This window comes from Callithrix jacchus, chromosome 12 (assembly GCF_049354715.1).
Source record: "Callithrix jacchus isolate 240 chromosome 12, calJac240_pri, whole genome shotgun sequence".
Lineage (NCBI taxonomy): Eukaryota > Metazoa > Chordata > Mammalia > Primates > Cebidae > Callithrix > Callithrix jacchus.
In genome coordinates, this window is record NC_133513.1 from 112753066 (window position 1) to 112774637 (window position 21572).

The window sequence follows — 21572 nt, forward strand, 5'->3', positions numbered from 1 at the left end:
ACCAAATATGCATGATCTTTGGCCTATATATTTACAGGCTAAGTGTATAAGCTTCAGGGTCAGAATGATCTTGCTTATGACTCTGCTGTAACACTGACACCCCTCGTGTTCCTGCACAGTTTCATCCCTCTCTGTGCTTTGGTTTTCATATTTGGAAAATGAGGAGGAGGATTTAACTAGATTATCTCTAAGATAGAGTGGGGAAAGAACATTCCTGGAATCACCAGGCAAGAGGATTGGAGGTGAACTGGAGCTTGGCCAGAGACCCTTTGTTCCAAAGTTCCCTAAGATTTCAGATGGCTTTAGGATTGTGCAGCTGGTACATCTCCCATGAATCAAGAGGCAGTCATGTTTATCAAGGATGGAGAAAGATTCTGGGCAATGCAGGGGTGAGGCTTACAGAGTGCAGGACCATGTGGCCTGGCTGGGGAGGCAGACATTCTCTGCCAGGTCACCCTGCCGTGATGTACAGCTTCCTGGGCTCAGACCTTGAAATAAGAGGCAGCCAAGGAAGCTGGGAGCCCCCTTTTATCCCTGGGCTCCAGCCTGAATTGGCTAGAGGAATCTGGGGTTCAGGAAGAGTTGCTGAATAGGGATATACCTGGGGGAGCCACGAGCCTGCAGAATTGGAAGCAGCAGACAGGAAGAGCTCATCTCTGGAGTGAGTGTAAGGAGAGAAGAGAACTGGGAGTTAAGACTTCGGCACTGCACATTAAGTGGTCAAAGAGAGAAAGAGGGATAAGCTAAAAGGAATAATAAGGGGCTGGGCACAGTGGCCTATGCCTGTAATCCCAGCATTCTGGGAGGCCAAGGAAAGTAGATCACTTGAGCCCAGGAGTCAAGTCCAGCCTGAGCAACATGGCAAAACATCATCTCTACCAAAAATACAAAAAATTAGCCAGCGTGGTGGCATGCCTATGGTCTCAGCTACTTGGAACGCAGAGGTTATGGTGAGCCCAGATTGCACCACTGCACTCCAATCTCGGCGACAGAATGAGACCCAGTCTCAAAAAAAAAAAAAAAAAAAAAAAGAGAGAGAGAGCAGGCAAGAGGGTATCCACGAAGCTGGGAGGAGGAAGTCCTTGAAAGAGGAGGGAGAGAGATCCGCAGGGTCAAATGCAGCTGATGGTTTGAGAAAAGGGGCTGAAAATGAGTCATCAGGTTTGAGGACAGGAAGGACATTGGAGACCCGCTTTTTCCCTTACAGGGAAAGCAGGCTGGCCGCTTCTTCCCCTGAAACGACTTCCAGTGTGAAGGCGGCCTCACATTTCACTCTGCAGTGTCCTGCAGCAGCCCTCCCTTTTGGCCACCTACTGTAGAGAAGTCCTTCCCAGAACAGATGGTCACCTTTTTATTAGGATATTGGCAGCATGAGGGGCTAGGCCCTGACTTGCTGTCAGAATCCCGAGCCAAGCATTGCCCCACCCACCCCAGTTGGCTCAGAACTCACAGGCCACAAGACGCTTTTCTCCACAAGCCCTGTCATTCCACTTGCCATTGCATTGGTGAAGATCTCCACACAGTCCTCTCACTCGCCGTCATTGTTGGGCTCCTCTGGGGCCCAGTTGGAATAGATCAGGGGCTCCCCTGTGGGGTAGGTGAACTTGCCCTCGGTCTTGGAGTCAGTCATGCTCAGGAAAGCAGCCTCGTTCTGAGCTATGACCAGCTATTGCAAGGCGGCATTCTCAGCAGCAGAGCGTGGAGAGGTCAGCTGTCCACCAAACTGTATGCACACCAGCTGTGCCTCCGCAAATGGCTTCACAACACCTGCTGTCTTGAAGATCTTCTCCCCAACACTTTGGCCATTGGGGAAGAGCTCAACTAAGAGAAGAAAAGAGTTAGGTCGGGGTTATGGCATCACCTGGCCAGAGCTCAGGGGCTCCAAGACCTCTGCGCATCTATCTGAGCCTCTCAGACCTCCCAAACAGGCACCACATCAGGACACCGGAAAGAATGCAAGAGAGACACTATTCCAGAACAGCCCCACCCCATGACATACCCTGCAAGGTGACACCATGCTTCCCACTTACAGATGAGAGCACAGGAGTTTAGAGAAGCTAAGAGGTGCAAAGTCACACAGGCAGCAAATGTGCAGTTAGGGATTCAATCTCACTCAGTTTGACACCAAAGCTCAGACATGCTCTTCTATTTTGGCACATGCTGTATGCCAGATCAATTTCTCGATTACTATGTAGAACTGAGCAATTTTTCCCAAGTTGATGACAGTGTAGACCAGGCCAGTTTCTGAGAGTAAAGAAAATGCCTTGCAGCGAGCCTGCTGTCACCCCGTACAACAGTAGGGAATGTGGGGTTGTCGGAGAGGGTCTGCGCTGTGTGATGGGGTGAGGAAAGGGGAGAGCAGGAAGAGGAGAGGACATCTGAAAGCTGTCAGATGCTGATCTCTGCTCTGGGTCTAGCCTCATGTCAGCCTCTTAGTATGCACATGGGTGATGCCCCAGCCAGTCAGCCAGCCTGGGAGGTGCTGAGGGAGTGGAGAAGGGCATCTGAAAAGGGCATGTGTGAGCAAGATGCAGGAGAGTGGTGTCAGTGTTGGAGACAGCCCTAGGTGGGAAATGGAGGACCGGGCATTCCCATCCACTCTGGCAATGGCTGTTGCGTGGGAAAGGGAAAGTCACGTTCCTTTTCAGGGTTTCCATTTCCTCATCTCTAAAATGAGGACTCAGTTCACAAAAGCATTGCCTGTGTGACATGTCAAGTGCCTCTTTTTAGTCTGTCCTTGTGGCTCCTGGGCCCATGCATGGAAATCTGCAAAGTCAATGGAAGCTCCAGAGAAGGCTGTGCCCCTGGCTTTGTTGGCCTGCTCAGAATGCAGGCTGCACCCTGACCCATCGTTCGTAAGATTCTCCACGGGCTCAGGGTGGCACCCAGAGCAACCCTGAACAAAGCCAGCATAAGAGTTCATGTGCCATTACTAGGTTTATGTGCTATGTGCATATATGGGCATGCCTTTGAATATATGTGCATCTATCCAAAGGTACATGGGAGTATGTATGGTTCATCTGGATGTGTGTGCTGTAGAGACAACATGCGAGCTCATGTATGTAGATGGAGGTGGAGTGAGTGATGGTGTGTAAGTGCAAACACATGTGGTGGCACATATGCCCATGTTCCTCTGTGTGTTTCTGTCACTGTGCCTCTGAGTGAGTGCAAGCATACTCAGAAAGGGAGATATACCAAATGCTTGAAACTCTCGTCTCGGAGCTTGGGTACTTAGAAGCCAACCCTGTGTCGCACCTAATCAGCGCCTTTGTGCTCCACTCCTTCAGAAAACTTTATTTTTTATTTTTTGGCTCAATGAGATTTGCCTGAACTCAAAGCTGATGTCAGGAAGGGCAGAGGAGAGTAGGGACAGTTGGGCACTGATGTGGAGATTGTAACAGGCACCAGGCATTCAGGTGTGTGCCCCTGGAGGCCTCTGACTCTTCAGGATTCCAGGATTAGGGCAAACTCACTGCTATAAAACACCTCCAGAGCTGCAAGGAGAGCCCAGCGGTGGCTGAAGCCCAGAGGCAGCCTGCCTTGTCTGAACCGGAAGCATGTCTAAAGTGAGATATCTGATGGCCACATACCAAGGTCAGGTCCCCACCTGCCTTGTACGCCCAGAGCAGAACCCCAGCCCTAGCTCCTAGAACAGCCCCTGGATTGGATTCTCTGCTGCGTTGGGATGTGCAGCAGTATCACCGGGCACTCCCATACCCGGCCCCCAGAGGTAAGAAGCGCAGCCCGTGTCGGGCAGCCCCTTGTTTATCAGAGGAACCAGCACAGGGAGGCAGGAAAGAGACTCCACTGAATCACACTGGACTCAGGACAACAGTTTGCTTCAGAGCCCAGGTGTCATTGAGGTCGGAGGGTGGTTAAGGAGTTTGACGGCCTTGACTATGCTACTGCCAGCCTGGTGAGCTGGTGATAGGGGCCACATCCTCCTCCTTTGCCCCCTTGGATCTACTTCCAGCTCTGGGAGCCAGGTGGCTGCCCTGCTCTAGCCCCATCCCAGCCTGAGCCCTACTTTCTGCCACAGCCCAGGTGCAGCCCTACACAGGTCCCAGCTCATTCCCAGCCTAGATCCTGGGCAGGCTCTCCCTCAGGACCAGCCAAAGGTAGGGATCTAGTCTGGGGCCCAATGCCAGTGCTGGGCCCAGTCAGATCGAAACTCACCTTTCTTATACTGAGAGAAAGCAGCCTGGAGGTGCTGTACCTGTCCCAGTAAGGCCTCAACCTGCTGCTTCACAGAAGTGACATCTGCAGGGGAGAAAATAGCCAAGTAAAGACTTGCCCAGACAACGAAGGAAGAACTCAGAGTCTGGGCCCCAAGGGAAGAATGTCTAGTTGCAAGCACATATTATGGGGCTGACCCACAGCAAGCCCACATCGGCTGACACAGCCGGCCTCTGCTGTGCAAGGATGTCTTATGGTTCTGCTATGGATACATCGGTCCCTGTATTTCACTGACACTGAACCAGATGACATTGTGACTTTAAAGTCTTGGAATATAATGGTGTCTCCATTGGGTCTGGAGTCGAGTGTAGGAATACACACTCATGTGTTTCCCATTCACTGGGTTTTAATGCCTATGACTTGGGAAGGCAGTTGTGGTTCTCCCAAGGGTCAGATGGAGAAGCTGCCCAGGTTGCTTTCCCATGAGTACTAACTGGCTAAGACCAGAGCCCAGTGTTCCTGCCTTCCAGCCTGTCCACTGTTCCTGAGTTCCACCCACCACCTGCCCTCAGTGGGGCACGCAACCCAGAGGAGGGGCTGCCCTGAGCTAAGGAGGGCTTCCTCTCTGCCCACCCATGCCCAGTGGGGCTTCCCCGACACCTTTGTCCCCCTTCAATCCTGGGGGCCCCCTGGCACCTGGACTTCCCTGGGGACCCGTGGCTCCAGTAGACCCTGGGGTGAAAGAAGAACTGGGTGAGTCATGTGCCCATTTCTTAGCAAGTTTACCTTCCCGTACATGAACTAACCTTATTGCCCAGAAACAGACAGACAGTCCCCAGTACCAGCTATGCAGCTCTCTGTACACAGACTGTCCCTGTCATCCAGCAATCAACCCCGCTGTATAAACTGCCCCACCCCCAACAACCAACCTTCCCTGTATCCGGACTTCTCTGCTGCTTAGCACCGCACTCACCCTAGACAGGAACCATCCCCAGAGCCCCGTCATACAACCTCCTTGGATATAGATTCTCCCTGTGGTCCAGCAATGCCAGCTCTGCCTTTGTGGGTATGGGGGTGTAGGCATTGACAGTTGCAAGTGGGCACAGCAGGCACAGGAGAACTGGACCCAGCCCAGCCCCAGCTCTTTCCACTGCTCACCTGCTGCCCCTGTGTTTCCAGGGGCTCCACGCTCACCAGGGGCACCTCGCTCTCCCTTAGGACCTGTGGGGCCTCTTGTCCCGGCCGAGCCCTGCATGCCTGGGGCACCTACTTCTCCTGAGGAAGGAACACACAGGAACAAACCCAGCTGAGAGTGCATTCAGTGGGTGTGGTTTTCTTAGCTTTTTACCCAAAACGATAGGGTCAGAGAAAGTGGGGAGACTATCCTCGCTTTCTGGGGCCCTCTGTGGAGAGTGAGAGGAAACTATTGCTATTGTGGGGATTGGGAGAGTGCGTGGCAAGGCCTTTGCATCACTGAGGGTCTGGGCTCTCCCTGGTACTCTGAGCACTCCTCAGGTCACATCACGGACCCTTATCCTTCTTCCCTTCCACTCTCAGACCAACCACAGACCAGCCACTTACCTTTGGGCCCAGCTTCTCCTTTCGGGCCTGGCTTGCCCTGAGGTCCTATGTTCCCCTGCTTCCCCAAGGGACCTTCTCTTCCAGCTGGACCAGGCACACCAGGAGGTCCTGGAGGTCCTAAGGAAAAGCACCTGCCTGGTCAGTAACATTGAACCCTCTTGGCAGGAGGAGTGTGTAGTAAGGTGAGGGTAATAACAGAGGTCAGGGAACTGCGTTGTTGTCCTCCCAATGGCAGCCCCCATCTTTCACACATCCTGAAATGACCCAGTGCCACCTTCAGACAACCTTCTTCCTTCTTCCTGAGATGGGCACTGTGCGTGCCCGCTGGCACATCCTCGCAGCCACACCACCACCTGGAAACACCTGAAGTCAATGCCCAGTTGCTCACCACTTGGCCCAGTGTCTCCCTTTGGTCCAGGTTCTCCAACAGAGCCATTGTCCCCTTTGGGCCCAACTGGGCCAGCTTGTCCAGGCATCCCTGCTTGCCCTGTAACTCCTGGCAAACCTGTGGCAGCAGAAGAAATGGACAAAGACCTGGTTTTAGATTCAGGAAGGGCCAGCCGCCTGCAGGATTGGCCCGGAGCCTTCCTTCAGCGTTCTGCAGAGCGTGCGACTTCCATCATCACACACCCGGGTCCAGTGGCGATCCAGGGAATGGGTATTGGCATGCCCACTCTATAGGTGAGGAGGAAGCTTTCCAGAGTTGGAGGTGGATTAAAGCCAAGACCTGTCTGACTTTCTATGAGGTGCTCCTTCCCCTGCCCCAAGGCCACTGCATTGATGGCAGGCAATCTGTCAGCTCTTACCTGTGATCGTACACTTCTTGCTTTTCATATATATATATATATCAGGGAAGCCAACCAGAAGTGGCACCAGACAGGTGGTGCTAACTTGTTCATTCAGTTATTGGTCCATTTGCTCATTCATTTGTTCACTAAGAGCCATCTATGCAGCATCTACATTATACCTAGCACTGGGCCAGATGCAAATCTGAGCTTAGCCTCAAGTCCTCAGCAAGGGGTTCATCATATACTGAGACAAGGGTAACAGGAGAGGAAGACAATGCATGAAGGGTCCCTCATCTCATCCGAGCATCCCCACCCCAGCACACACACACTCAGAGCTGTCTTCCTCAAAGAGAAAGTGGAATTTTAAGGGCAAGGAACATTTAGGAAGATTTGCAGAGGGGAAGTGACATTTCAGACTTCTAAACCATGCTCCCGTGGCAGAGGAGGCCAGGCCTCCCTGGTGGCCGGGGGGTTGTGGGGGGCACGAACATGTGGTTGTGGTGAGAGCAACGATGAATTTGCGGGATGGGTGGAAGATTCTGTGCTTGGTAATCCCAGCAGCACCACCACCTCGAAACATCTGAATTCCATGCCCAGTGGAATTCCATGACCTGGGTCTGGCTGTTGGTTACAATCCTTATTAGGGATGAAACGGAAAAACAGAGGGTTATAGGACAGGCCACACCCTTGACACCCAACAGCACATTGTGCTGAAGGCAGGATGTCCTGACCTCAGGTGGAGCCTCGCTTGGGCTTCACCCTGGCCAGTCCGGCAGCAGGAAGATAGACCAAGAGAAAAACACCACTCTTCAGAAGGGAGCGTTAGAGCCCTCCTGTTCTTGGCATACAAACTGTGGAGGCCATAAGAGCACTAGAGTGAAGGAGAGGCACCTCCCAAAACCCTGCACTTGTGCCTTTCAAAGTACTCATGTGTATGTTAGTGTCCCCAGAGACCTAGCCCTGCACCTGAGTGCCACCTGAAGTGGAGCTTTATGGCCCAGCCCTTAGCTGTCTTGACTCCTAAAACCCCTCCTCCCCTTCCATCTTCCATTCACTCATTCCATACATATCTCTGGAGCTTCTGCTACATGTCAGCCACTGTCCTAAACACTGGGGATAAACAGCCCTTCTCTGGGGAGCTTCAACTCTATCTCATAGAAACAGATAATAAAACATTAAAAATGTACAACATATGGTATGTTAGATACCATGCCACAGGGAAAAGTAAAGCATACAGTGTGTTGGGGTAGGGTCTGTTTTCAGTAGGCTGGTCCGGGAGTGCCTCACGGAGAGGGTGATCAGGGAGTAAGGCCCTGAAGGAGGTGAAGTATGAGAAGAGCAAACAGCAAGGCCTCAAGGAGGGAGGGGGCTGAGCGTGGCCCAGGGGCCAGCAAGAAACTGTGTGGTTGGAGCTGAGTAGGGGTTGGGGCGCTGAGGTCAGAGGAGCAGCAGGGGTGCAGGGTGGTCCTGCTGGGACTCATGGGCTGCTGTAAGGTGTGTGGTTTGTCCAAGGGAGACAAGCATCCCTGGAGGGACTCTCCCAGAAAATCTTTCTGGGCAGGAATGCTGGAGGTGCTGAGGAATAAGGAATTGTTCCCCGCAAAGGCAGGATCTGGGTCTTATTCACCCTCCATTATATGTCTGAGTTATTGGTCAGAGTGACTCAAGCTCCGCCCTCCACCTCTGCTCAAAGGTCTCTTCTTCCAAGCTCCAATTTTCCCTGTAGCAGGTTCTGGGGACCACATGCTTCCAAATCCGCAGGGGTCGTCGTCAGGTACACAGACTTTGGCCCCACACAGACCTATAGGGTCAGGATTCTGAGGATGCTCCAGGCCTCCCAGGACATCCACCCTCACACCTATAACAGTGGAGTGACTGGAGAAACTGCAGTTGAGGACCCAAAGCAGAGCCTCATCCTGCAGCCCCACTGTGTGCTGTCCTCCGTCCAAGTACTCACCCAAAGCCAGGCCTGCAATGTGCATGGGGTGAGGCACATCGGTGGGGAAGGTAGACCTTGACCATGCTCCAGGCGGCAAACTTGGAGGGTCATTGTGGGAAAGATCCCCGAGATTCGAATCTGGGGCCCCCACTGGAAGCCAGATGAGTTGGGAGTCTCTGAGAAAGAGCTGCCAAGGTGAACCCCACCTTATTCTGAGTTCCGCACTGGGCAGCCTTCCCCAGGCCCCATCCCATTCACATTGGGGGCCACCTTCTGTCTGTAAAGGACAGGCAGATGCTCACTCACCCCTTACCCCACAAAGCCTGGGGATGTTGCTTCATCTTTCCACAAAGTTAAGGACTATCTGATCCCTTTGAAGCCCTGCCTACTGTCATAGAGGTCCCTTGGTTCATGCTGCTGGTTCATGGAATTCTCCTTTCTTGAAAATAAGACCCAGATCCTCCCCTACAAGAGGAAGCAGTATTTCCAGGGACAATTCCCTGACTCATCAGTACCTCTGCTAAGCTGAAGATGATTCACCTATTTGGTACAGCAGGAAATGCAACTTTATCCCAAAGACTCAATAAAAAATAAAGCTTTGGCTCAATTATTCACCACTGAGTGGCAGATATCATTCCTATTAGCAGATAAAAAAATGATACTGAGGATCTCTCCCAGGTGTGAAGATGGAGCCAGCCATCAAGCCCAGGCCAGCCTGGTGTAGAGCCCTCGTCCTTTCTGCCTCCAGAAAGGTTGTTACTTAGCCTCTCTGCATCGTCGTTTTCTTACCTGTCAAAGGAGATTACTATGTCCCCTGTAAGACTCTTGGGAGGATTAAATGAACGACTCCAGTGAATGCCCAAGCACAGGGGTGGACAAAGAAATGTGAGTGCCCTTTCTCCCTGTAATGTATTAGGGCAAATCCTCTTGAGTAGGCTTGAGAATGGAACCATGGAGCCCCATCTTTTCTCACCCTTCATGCAGTGGAATTTAATTAAATATTAAAAATATTTAGGCAAGGCGCAGTGGCTCACTCCTGTAATCCCAGCACTTTGGGAGGCTGAGGCAGGCAGATCATGAGGTCAGGAATTAGAGACCAGCCTGGCCAACATGGTGAAACCCCATCTATACTGAAAATACAAAAATTAGCAGGGCTCCGCGTTGGGTGCCTTTAATCCCAACTACTCCGGAGGCTAAGGCAGGAACTCTGCTTGAACCCAGGAGGCAGAGGCTGCAGTAAGCCAAGAGTGCACCACTGACCTCCAGCCTGGGTGACAGAGCAAGACTGTCTTGAAAAAAAAGAAAAATACTTAATGCCCTTCACAGGCACCATTTAATTGGAATGAACAACTGCTAACTGCCGGCACAGGGCTCTAGAAGGCCCCCAGCATCAGTAATTCACCCCGTTTGCTTGCTCTTGGGATGGGAAGGATCTGGGGATCCTAGAGGAGGAGCTAGAGCAGTTGGGTGCTGGAGGAGCACATGGGGGCTCAGCACAGCCACCTGTTTGTCAGCTGGTGGAGTAGTGTGAAACCCACCTTCTTGGGAGGAAGAAACACATCTCCAAGACTTCCATAACAAAGTACCCAGAGTTGCTGGGCTGGTTACAACTCCAATGACTGCTCCTCTGCAGCAGGATAAGCCCATGACCCCGCGCTACCTGGGTCCCCCTTCTCTCTCCAAGGGCCCTGTCTCCCATCCCGTCCATCGCGACCAGGCAGGCCACTCTCCACTGAGCTGCACATGACCAGGGTGCAAGCATTGGTCACTGTTCTTTGGGAGTAGGTCCTCATTTCTGCTTCCAGGTAGCCCAGGGGCTGTGTGAGCAGGACCAGTGCAGAGAGGAGGAAGAGCAGCATGGCCTGGAGAGGTGAACAGAAAGAGAAAAGACATGCTCATGCTTCGAGGACATGGTTTAGGGCTTGGCTCAGCCTCTGGAAGTGATGAGAAGCCCCCATGTCTACCTTCTCTCCTCTGTAGTGGGGCCCAGAGCAGCAGGAATCCAAAAGCAGTTTAGGGACAAGGTGGGTACATGATCTGGGTGGAAGGCATGAGTTACCCAGCTGGAACCCTGAGAGAGGTTGACAGCAGCCTCCCCCTATTCCCAGGTGCTCATGTCTTCTCTTCTTGTGCCTTCCCTTGGGAACTACTTTTGGCACAGTGGCTAGAATGTAGCACTTCTCACTGGGTCCATCTGTCACATCAAGAAGAGTACATTTTGCCTCTGGGCAGGACCCCTCACCACTCCCTAGACCATCCACCTGTCGGTACCACTGAGGTGATTGGCTTAGCACTGACAAGGCAAGCCTGTTTCTACTCACTTGCTGCCTTGCATGGATTCATACTGGCGTTGACAGTGCTGGTCTGACAATGAGCCAGAGCCCTGAATGCTTAGTGATGCCCTTCCTGAGCACAGGCTGGGAGTGTGGTGCACATTTGCCTGGCAATTTGCCATTCCTGAATCAGATGCTGTCTCTAGAGGAATGTCCCAGAGGGAACTCAGGTGAAAGTTTTCAGACACTAAACTAGCAGCAGGAGAAAGCCTGAGACACCTAGAGGTCTTCCCAGATCATCTGAAAGGACTTGGAAAAGAAGTCTTATGTGGAGACCAGCCATGGTGGTTCATGCCTGTAATTCCAACACTCTGGGAGGTCAAGGTGGGCAGATCACTTGAGGTTGAGAGTTTGAGACCAGCCTGGCCAGCACGGTGAAACCCCGTCTTTACCAAAAATACATAAAATTAGCCAGGTGTGGTGGTGTGTGCTGTAATCCCAGCTAGTTAGGAGGCTGAGGCAGGAGAATCACTTGAACCTGGGAGGCGGAGGTTGCAGTGAGCTGAGATTATACCACTCCACTCCAGCCTGGGCAAGAGAGAAAGACTGTCTACAAAAGAAAAAAAGTCTTATGTGGAAAGAGGACATGCCAGGTAGGCTGAGTTGGGCAGAAGGCTAGTTTTGCAGATAAGCAAGAGCAACTATCCAACAGGGCACCCATTTACCATCTAAGAGGGTCAGGAACTGAGAGCAGGACCTGGGATATTCCCTGTGTTGGGCATCTTTTCTCTCAATTAGAAACTGTAGTTACGAGAGTGAAAAGAGCTGATTAGATCTGCAGAGGCTGGGAACACAGCCAGAGAAACTTGCGCAAAGAAGGGGTTCGCCAGGCCAAGTGGGGTGGTGGCAAGGAGGGGCTTCCTGCCCAGAGGAGTGCTTTCTTTTCTGAATACCGGTGATTTGGGGCTGTGGATGACCCCTATTTCTCACTAGCCTCTTTCAATTTTGAATTCACCACTTCCTGAGGTATCCTGGGAGTCTCTGGAAACAGCTGAGTGAGCTCCCAGCCAGCAGCAGCTACCTGGTTGCACCTGTTCTGGCAGAGGCTCAATCATGAGCCCAGCCAGAACAAGGACACTGTTCTGTGGCCTGCAGCTGCCTCAACCCTGGGGCCCTGTGCCTGAGTCTGGGGAAGAATGAAAGGCAATAGGCTTTCTGTCTGCAAGCTCAAGATGGCAGAGAGGTACCACCAGCCACTGTGGCATGAAGGACCCTTGGAGAGGGAAGACCCCAGTTTTCAGACCCAGGACTCAGATGAGGCATCTTAGCTGGAGCAGCAGATGGAGTGGGCAGAGCCGTGGTCCCCCTCAACCCCTGCAGTGCTCAGTTTATGCTAAGCTTTCAGAGTACACTTTCAGTGAAAAGAGTGTCTCCTCTGAATATGGGTTGGAAAATCAGAAACCTACCCCAGTAAGTATATTTTTTTACAGTAAAGACCTGAAGCTATGAGAAAGCAATTTGCCCTGCTTTTCCACAGGCAGTTGGCACCAGGATGGGTTTAGAACCCTGGCCTGTGAGTGCCTAGGTTTGTCTCTCCTCCACTGTCCTTTCTGAAGAAATCAGGGCAGAAAACAGCCTAGAGAGAAATTAGAATTGCATTTTTTCCACCTGAGGCTTCCACACAGTGGCATCTGAGGTCTAGATGGTGTCACACCCCCTCCTCCACCCTGTGACCCCCCCCACCTCAGAAAGCAAATGCCCCCCTGGGCTGAGGCTACTGAATAAGGGGCAGAAGAGCACCATAAGACCTCCTGGGCTCCCCACCTCCCGTGTCCATGCCTCTTAGACCGGAACAGCTACGCAGACCTTCCCTTCCTCCATGCCAGTAGGTTGAACTGTCCAGGTGGGCAGGGGAATATTTACAGGACATGAAGAAAATTAAAAAAAAAAAAAAAAGGCAAGAAGAGAGACACTTACAGGTTTATTTTTCTTAAGCCTCAGGAGCTCCAAACAAACTAGCCTTTGCTTGGCAGGCACTCACTATTTATGCCGGCCCTGCACCCTGAGCTGCCCAGCCCCAAAAACTCCCTTCAAGAAGTGGGGCAATTTTCTTCTTTATTGACTCACTCACTCTTATCCCCACCTGCGTTCCGGAAACCTGCCACTGATATTCACAACACTATGCACATCCATCACTAGAGTTTGCAGACCACTATCAGGCCTTGATCTCAGCTGCACTCTTCTCACCGCAGCTCTGTGAGTTAAGTGGCATCATCAGTGTCTTTAGTTTATAGATGTCCAGAAATCAGGAGTCCGGAGACCAGTGAGTTGCACAATGACCTGCAGTGATTGCAAAAGCAACTCATAACTGCAGATCTTAAGAAACAGGACCTGTTGTGTCCACTTCTCCTCTTCCTTCATCTCAACAGCACTGCCCAGATATTGGGAAAGAATGGGAGCTGCTCAGCATACCTGGGCAGGAGTGGGGCCGATGGAGTGGCTGCAGAGGCAGCAGCATGTGGGGGCAGCAGCTAGGGAGCTGCCACCTAAAAAGAGTTGCTCTTTTGCATGCTGCTCTAGACCTCAGAGAGCCCCTGCCTCGCTTGTCTTTTGTGGAATGGATTTCCCTTAGTAGACCCCTGCCTTGCCTTGTTCAAGCTTGTTCTCCCGGCCATCTTAGCTGGTGTTTGTCTTGTGCACTGCTCTAGTGACTAGTAGCAACCCCTCAGCTGTTGCTACTCTTATCCAATCTTATAATCTATATATCTTTTCTTTCTTTTTCTTTTTTTCAAACAGTCTCACTCTGTCACCCAGGGAATGCCATAATGCACCCATAGCTCACTGCAGCTTCAAACTCCTGGGCTCAAGTGATTATCCTGCTTCAGCCTCCTAAGTTGTAGGACTATAGGTAACTACCGTCACACCTGGCTAATATTTCTTTTTAATTTTTTTATACAGATGGAGTCTTGCTATGTTGCCCAGACTGGTCTCAAACTCCTGGTCTAAAGCAATTCTCCTGCCTCAGCTTACAAAAGTGCTGAGATTACAAGTGTAAGCCGTCACACCCAGCACCAATATGTATCTTTTAAGTGGAACATTTACTCCATTTATTATCAAGGTTAATATTGATAGGTGATGTTTTGTTCCTGACATGATAATTGTTACCCAGTTGCTTTTTAGTCTCAATTGTGTAATTGCTTTATATATTCTATGAGTTTTTCACTTTAATATGCTTTTATGATGGGGAGTATTGTCCATTTATTTTCATGTTTAGAACTTTAAGCATTTCTTGTAGGGCTGGTCTAGTGGTGATAAATTCCCTTTTCATGGGAAAAACTTTATTTCTCCTTCATTTATGCAGCTTAGTTTTTAGCAGGATACAAAATTTTTGACTGGCAGGGTTTTGTGTAATTTAAGAAGATTAAACATAAAACCCCAATCTCTTCTGGCTTGTAAGGTTTCTGCTAAGAAGGCCATTGTTAGTCTCTTGGGTTTTCCTTTACAGATTAGACAGTTCGCCCTTGCTGCTTTTAGGATGTTTTCCTTCACATTGACTATGGAGAGTCTAATGATGATATGCCTTTATGAGGTTTCTCTTGCAGAGCATCTTCCAAGTGTTCTCTGAGTGTCTTCTATCTTGATGTCTAATTCTCTAGCAAGACCAGGGAAGTTTTCCTAAATTATCCCCTCAAATAGGTTTTCCAGGCTTTTAATTTTTTTTTTCTTCTCCCTCAGGAATGTCTATATATTGTATGCGTGGTAACTTTACATCATACTATATTTTTCAAAGTCTTTGCTCATTTTAAAAAAATTATTTTTTGGGGTGCCCGTGGAGAAGCAACGTTGGCCATGGGCCAGCTGGCCGGCCTGCAGGTGGACTACGTTTTCCGGGGTGTGGAGCATGCTGTGCAGGTGGTGGTTACCGGGCAGGTGCTGGAGCTGAAGGTGGAGGACCGGATGACTGTGGTCCAGTGGGGGGGCGAGTTCGATGCCGGCTTCATTGAAAATTTGACTCACAAGACAGGGAACTTCAAACAGTTCAACATCTTCTGTCATATGCTGGAGTCAGCCCTCACTCAGAGCAGTGAGTCAGTCACTCTGGACCTGCTTACCTACACAGACCTGGAGTCCCTGCGGAACCACAAGTTGGGGGGCCGTCCAGGCCCTCTGGCCCCCAGATCGGCCTAGTTCAACTCCAAGCGCTACCTAATCCTCATCTACTCAGTGGAGTTTGACAGGATTCACTACCCGCTGCCCCTCCCGTACCAGGGCAAGCCAGACCCTGTGGTTCTGCAGGGCATCATCCACTCACTGAAGGAGGAACTGAGCCGCCTGCAAGGGCTGGGCGGCCAGGATACTCGGGACACCCGGGAGACTGAGATCTGGCACCTGCGGGAGCAGGTGACGCGCCTGGCATCAGAGAAGCGCGAGCTGGAGGTGCAGCCGGGCCGATCGCGCGAGGAAGCGCTGGCTGGGCGCGCGGCCCGCCAGGAGGCCAAGGCATTGCGTGGGTTGGTGCGTGGGCTGGAGCTGGAGCTACTGCAGGAGCGCGTCCTTGGGCATAGGGTGGCTGGCCGCCGAGGCTAGGACTGCCGCCGCCTGGCCAAGGAGCTCGAGGAGGCGAAGGCATCCGAGCGGAGCCTGCAAGCCCAGCTGAAGACGCTGACCAGCGAGCTGGCCTTGTACAAGAGGCGGAGGCGGACTCCACCGGTGCAGCCGCCCCTGGCGAGGGAGGACCGGGCCTTGTCGTCCCGGGAGCGCTCCACGTCGCGAGGTCGCGGCGCAGCGCGCTCCTCATCCCGGGAGGGCGGCCGCGGGAGCCGTGGTCGAGGCTGACCAGCGCGCCCCTCGCCCTCGCCCACAGGTGGTCGCGCGCTCCGCTTCAACCCCACGGCCTTTGTGAAAGCCAAGGAAAGGAAGCAGAGAGATCAAGATGAAGCAGCAGCAGCAGCAGTGGAACCGATTTGGCAGTGGAGGAAGCGGGGACCGTCTGTCAGTCTCCTGGCCTCGCCACACCTGGCCCCCTGATGCCGTGACTGGACGAGGGGACGCCCCTAACCGCTCAAGAAACCGCAGCTCCTCAGTGGACAGTTTCCGCAGCTGCTGCTCCTCAGCCAGCTCCTGCAGCGATTTGGAGGATTTCTCTGAGTCGCAAGCCTCCTAGCCCAACGACCTGGAGTGGACCCAATACGAAGTCCACCCCTGTGGAACGCAGCCACCGTGAGAAACGTCTGGCTAATTCGGGGGGCTGAGTCCCCGGAGTACAGCTCGAACCACCAGGCGGCTGACATGGCCGAAATAGATGAACGACTGAAGGCCTTGCAGGAGTACATGAACCGACTGGACATGCGGTCATGACATGGAGACGGGGTACTGCCCCTGCATCCCCCACCCACTACTGAGTATGGCATGGGGGGTGGGGCCAGGGTGGCCTCCAGCCCCACCCAGGCCCTGCCCTGGCCCTGCCCCTCCACGTGCCCCTGGGGTCTCAGGTGTTTGAGGCCCTGGCCCCAGCCTCTCCCCAGGCAGTACATGCTGGGAGGGAGGATATGTGTATTTTGTAAATAAAATATTTGCCCTTGGGAAAAAAAATTATTTTTTCTTTATTTCTGTCTGACTAGGTAAATTCAAACAACTGGCCTTCACACTCCGAAATTACTTATTCTGCTTGATCTAGTCTTTTGTTAAATGTTTCAATTATATTCTATAGTTCTTTGATACATTTTCATTTCTAGAATGTGTTTAGTAAATTTTTCATTCATATCCTGAGTTATTTTTCTGATTTCCTTATGTTAGTTTTCAACTTTCTCTTGTACCTCATTGAGCTTCTTTACAATTCATATTTTAAATTCTTTGTCATTTCAAAATTTTTATATTGGTTGGAATCCATTGTTAGGGAGCTAGTGTGATGCATTAGGAGTGTCAAAATACTGATTTTTCATACTTCTAAAGTTCTTATGCTGATTTCTTCTCATCTGGAGAAGCTGTTACTTTTTATTTTTGAGCTTACTCTCATTTGAATGGGATTTTCCCCCCATTTAAGGTGTGACTGCATGTTGTGTATGATCATTTGGCTTCAACTTTATGTGCCTTCTGTGGGTCAAAGCTCTGTGTGAGTTTCTTGGTTATAGATAGCTTTTGTGTACTGGCTTTATTATGCTGATTGTAGTAGCAATGCATTGGGCATATGAGCAGGAATACTACCTTCTGAGGGGCTGGGAATGAGTAGGTCTCAGGAAGTTTATTCTCATTCCTTAGCTCTCTGCCCTCTGTCAGCCTGTTTTTTATTTGGTCGTGCAATTGAATCTGCATCCCAATAAGAGCTGGCTGTGACAGAAGCTGATGGGTATTTGATCTTAGTTTTCTGGGAGGGAATTTCTGTTGTCACAGGAAGTTAGCTGGTCTGTGGGTGGCCTGATTCCCTGAAGGGGACAGAAAGCTTTGGACGGGGACACAAAACTGAGTGGAGCTAAATGACCAAGCTCTCCCTAGGAAACCCCAGTGATGAGCAGAAGCACCTGCCCTGATGGGGGTGGAAAGGGGAGCTCATGGTGAAATGCACTGATGTCTCCACCAGAGTGGGAAGGAGTGTACCAGCTCCACATCCTGGGCGGGCAGGAAGGCAATCCACTTTCCTATCACACCCTTGTCACAGAGCTTGTGACCTTCAGTTCAGGTAGACATTGTCCTTCGTCTCTAGGCTGCAGTGCAATGGAGTTCTGCAGAAAACACCCATCCTGTGGCTACCACCAAAATGGGCTTGGGATAGAACCTCTTCCCTCAGCAGCTCTGATACTCACGTGCATTCTGTTATGGGAATGCTGCTGCCCCATACCGGGAGGAGGATAAACTCTGACCCTTGTGCAAACTTTGGCCAGTAGGCACACCATCAATGGGAGTGCAGCTCTCCCCCGGTATCCCTGAAAAACCATCCCCAGGCGCACTTCTATCAACTCCCAAGGGTCTATCTGGAGCAGTGAGTGAGGGGGTAGGAGAAGACTCCCTTTCCATGTTTATTCCCAGGCACCAGTGTCACCTACCTGCCTGCTGGTACAGAACCACATCTCTCCCCTTCAGATCCTAGCACCATGCCTATATCTCTACTGGGAGGGGGACAGTCAATCTCTTATCACAAGTGCGGAGCTCTCAGCAAAGGAGAGCAAACAAATTATTGGTTTATTTTGTCTAAATGGGTATATTGGCACATGCACTCTCCCTTCTCCTGAGGTCTAGACCTCCAGGAATCCCATAGCTCCCCAGAGTACCACCTGTCCCCTGTGGGCTTTGCAGTCTGAGTTCTTGGGAATGTTTGTGGAGGATCTAGTGGTGCAGAAGCACAGGGCTGAGATCCCCTGGGAAGAATAGAGACCCACAATGGGTACATAACCAGCGTGGCACTCGCCACTTCAGCTGAGGTTTTGCAGACAGCAAGTCAGCCTACATGAGCTGAGCACCCAATGCTCTTCCCTCAAGAAGTTCCCAAATCATCACTGACAGCAGTGCCTGGACTCATAGGTGCAGAGGGGCTCTCCAACAAGTTCAGCAGTCTGTAGTCTGCTACAGGAGTGAGGGGAGCAACTCCCTTACCTACCCTCTCCATGGAACTCTATGTTCCTTGGGGATCAGACTCTGCCAAACTCTTGCTTTCTTCTTTTTCTGCACTACAGCTTTTTCCTGTGGGTTCTCCAATAGATCATGTCACTCCTTCCTCAGGATTCCACTCAGGCCATAATTATTCAACTGCAATTTTGGTTCTTTGTTCTGAGGAGAACCAGTGTCCTAAGTCTCTAGACAGCCATCTTGAGGAAAGGAAAACTCTAGTTGTCTTTATAATTACCTTTACCAGTGAGACTTATACTTTTGTATGCATTTATGTTTCTGCTTAACCTCTTTTCATTTTAACTTCAAGAACTTTCTTCAGCACTTCTTGCGAGGTGGATCTAGTGGTGACAAATTCCCTCAGTGTGTTTGTCTGGTTTTTAATCTTTCCTTCACTAATAAAAGACATTTTGCTAGGTATAGAATTCTCGATTGATAAGTTCTTTTTTTATTTTATATCTTTAATATATCATTTCATTCTCTCCTGGTCTGCAGGGTTTCCACTGAGAAATATGGTAATAGTCTTTTGGAGGTTCCCTTTTATGTGACAAGTCAATTTTCTACTGCTGCTTTCAATTTCTTTTCTTTGTATTTGACTTCTGACAAACTAATTATCATATGTTCAGTATAAACCTCTTTGGGTTCATCCTATTTGGGGAATTTGGGCCTTCATGAATCTAGCTATCTATTTCCTTACCTAAATCTGGTAAGTTTAAAGTTACTATTTCTTTAAATTGGTATTCTACCCCCTTTCCTCTCTCTCCTACTTCTGCGACACCCGTTATACATAGATAAGTTTCCTTCATGGTGTCCCACAAGTCCCATAGGCTTTCTTTACTCTTTTTTATTCTTTTTTTTTCTTTTTGTTTCTCTGATTGGATAATTTCAAATGACCTATCTATGAATTGCTAATTCTTTCTTCCACTTGATTGAATCTACTGTTGAAGTGCTCTATTCAATTTTCAATTCAGTCATTGTAGTCTTCAGTTCCAGGATTTTTGTGGGGGTTTTTTTTTATGGTTTTTATCTCTTTGTTAAACTTCTAGTTTTGTTTATGTATTGTTTTCCTGATATTTTTTCATTGTCTTTCTGTGTTCTCTTGTATCTTGTTAAGCTTCCGTAAGATGATTATCTTAAATTTTCTGTTGAGCAGTTTGCGAATCTTCATTTCTTTTGGTTTGGTTACTGGAGCTTTATTAGATTCATTTCATGGTGTCATGTTTGCCTGATTCTTTATGAACCTTGTATCCTTTCATTGGTGAATTTGCATTTGTAGAAGCAGCCAGATGAGAGGTTCTGGGTGGGTTGGCTGATGGGGTCAGCAGACAACCAGCTGTTGGTGACCCCAGGTGGGCCTACTGCTGAAATCGGTGGGTAGGTTTGCTGCTGTCATCCATGTGTGTACAAATGCATGAACACATGCCCCGCGGGGAGTTCGCTCCATCCAGCCTCTGCAGCCTCGAGAGTCCCACAGCCCAAGCGCCTGAGCCGGCAGGGGGGCAGAAAAAGCAAGACCGAGCTCCTGGGAGCCGCGGAGGAGGCGAGCAGCGGCCGCCAGCTAGTTGAGCGCACCCGCCACCAGTCCCAGCGGCGCCGCGCCAGGCGGCGTCCAGGCGCCATGGAGAAGGACGGCCTGAGCCACGCGGACCAGCAGTACGAATGCGTGGCAGAGATCAGGGAGGGCGCCTATGGGAAGGTGTTCAAGGCCCGAGACTTGAAGAACGGAGGCCGTTGCGTGGCGTTGAAGCGCGTACGGGTGCAGACCGGTGAGGAGGGCATGCCACTCTCCACCATCCGCGATGTTGCATGTGTTCACACATGGGAGGACCTGCTGCTGGGGTCCACAGTTGAGCAGGCCTATTGCCATGGTCTGCAGGTGGAGTCTGCCTGCATTCAGTATCTGCAGGTATATTTGACTAATGGTTGTGGTTAGGTGGGTGCTGCAGAAGGGGTCTTCAGTGGGAAGGATGCATTGGGGGTCTGTGGGTGGAGAGGATCACCACCCAGTCTGCTGGTGTGCATGGTCACTGCTGGTTTGCAGGAGGTGGAGCTGCTTCGCGTTCTGTTGATTAGCCTTTTACTGGAGCCTTGGATGGACAGGCCTGTTACTAAGGGCATAGGGCTTCCTCTCAATGAGGCTTTTGCAGTCTTAGGTTTCCCCCAAGGAGCTGGAATCTTTTACTTGGACCCCAAAGGTTTTATAAAGATATTATATCCATGAATGATTCTTAAATTGGTATTTCCGAGCAGGAAGGAAGGCTGGGGATCTTCTATGCTGCTATCTTGTTGGTGTCATGAGACCACAATGTTTTGAATAGTAAGGGTTTATCTTAAAATATTTATCATTTTGCTTTGCAACTAAATTGCAAAGAAAGACAAAAACAGGGATCCTGAAGAAAAAAAAAGTGCCATACCTTATGTTCTACAAAATCTAGAAGCTTGGTAGTATAAACCTGTAATCCTCCACCTTCTCCCTCCACCACAACCACACAGAAAAGGTAGGATTGCTTACACTCAAGTGCTATGTATTGATGCAGTCTAATCTGTTCACTAGATTCTGCAACAATGGTCAACGGGCTGAATCCAACTGACATGCATACTCGTGTTCTCGGAATGCCTAACCTAATAAAACTGACAAAGTGAGAGTGCTTGAAACTACTTTTTTGAATGAGAATTCTGGATACTCTACCCTTTGTTTCCTTAAATATTAACACATACAATAAAGGAAAAAACACTTTACTGTGTGGCTCTATCATTCACTAGAGAAAGGAATGGTTAAAGGGAAACATCTCTACTGCATCCTGACTTGTATTATTTCTGTCTCCTGCATCATTTGAAACTACTGGAAAAGAGTGTGTCTTTTAATCTTACTATTGATAACTGAGTCAAAGACGAAGAGACAGAAAAAGAAATATGAGGCAAATGTTGGCAGGAAGTAAAGAGACACAACTATATTCATTTCAGGAAAAAACAGAATTTTCATCTAAAAGCATAACTTTAAAAACTGTTGTAGAATCCATCTGATTTCATATAACAAGGACTTATATATTTATTGTGAAAATTTAACATTGTGAGAAAAAAAGTTTAAAATCACCAAACACTCTACCTTCCTTAGAGTTTTTGTGATTTGATTTATGGTTTTGAGTTTTGTCGATAATGAGTTTTAACATTTTGGTGATCATGTCTTTATTATTTCTCTATGTATATGTGAATCTG

At 50.0% G+C, this 21572-nt stretch overlaps 1 protein-coding gene and 1 pseudogene across 2 annotated transcripts; one reads left to right on the forward strand and one right to left on the reverse strand.

Moving 5' to 3' along the window:
- Positions 1-1424: 1424 nt before the first annotated feature.
- On the reverse strand, positions 1425-10358 carry LOC100391820 (pulmonary surfactant-associated protein D). Its single transcript, XM_078346628.1, is given in 8 exon segments — positions 1425-1499; positions 1502-1821; positions 4177-4260; positions 4762-4908; positions 5335-5451; positions 5758-5874; positions 6146-6262; positions 10145-10358. Coding segments are annotated over 8 exon segments (1161 nt in total). The 5' UTR covers positions 10344-10358; the 3' UTR covers positions 1425-1439.
- A 4224-nt stretch (positions 10359-14582) lies between these two features.
- On the forward strand, positions 14583-19114 carry LOC118146402 (centrosomal protein CCDC61 pseudogene; annotated as a pseudogene). Its single transcript, XR_008475702.2, has one exon. The product of XR_008475702.2 is annotated as a centrosomal protein CCDC61 pseudogene (transcript).
- Positions 19115-21572: the final 2458 nt, after the last annotated feature.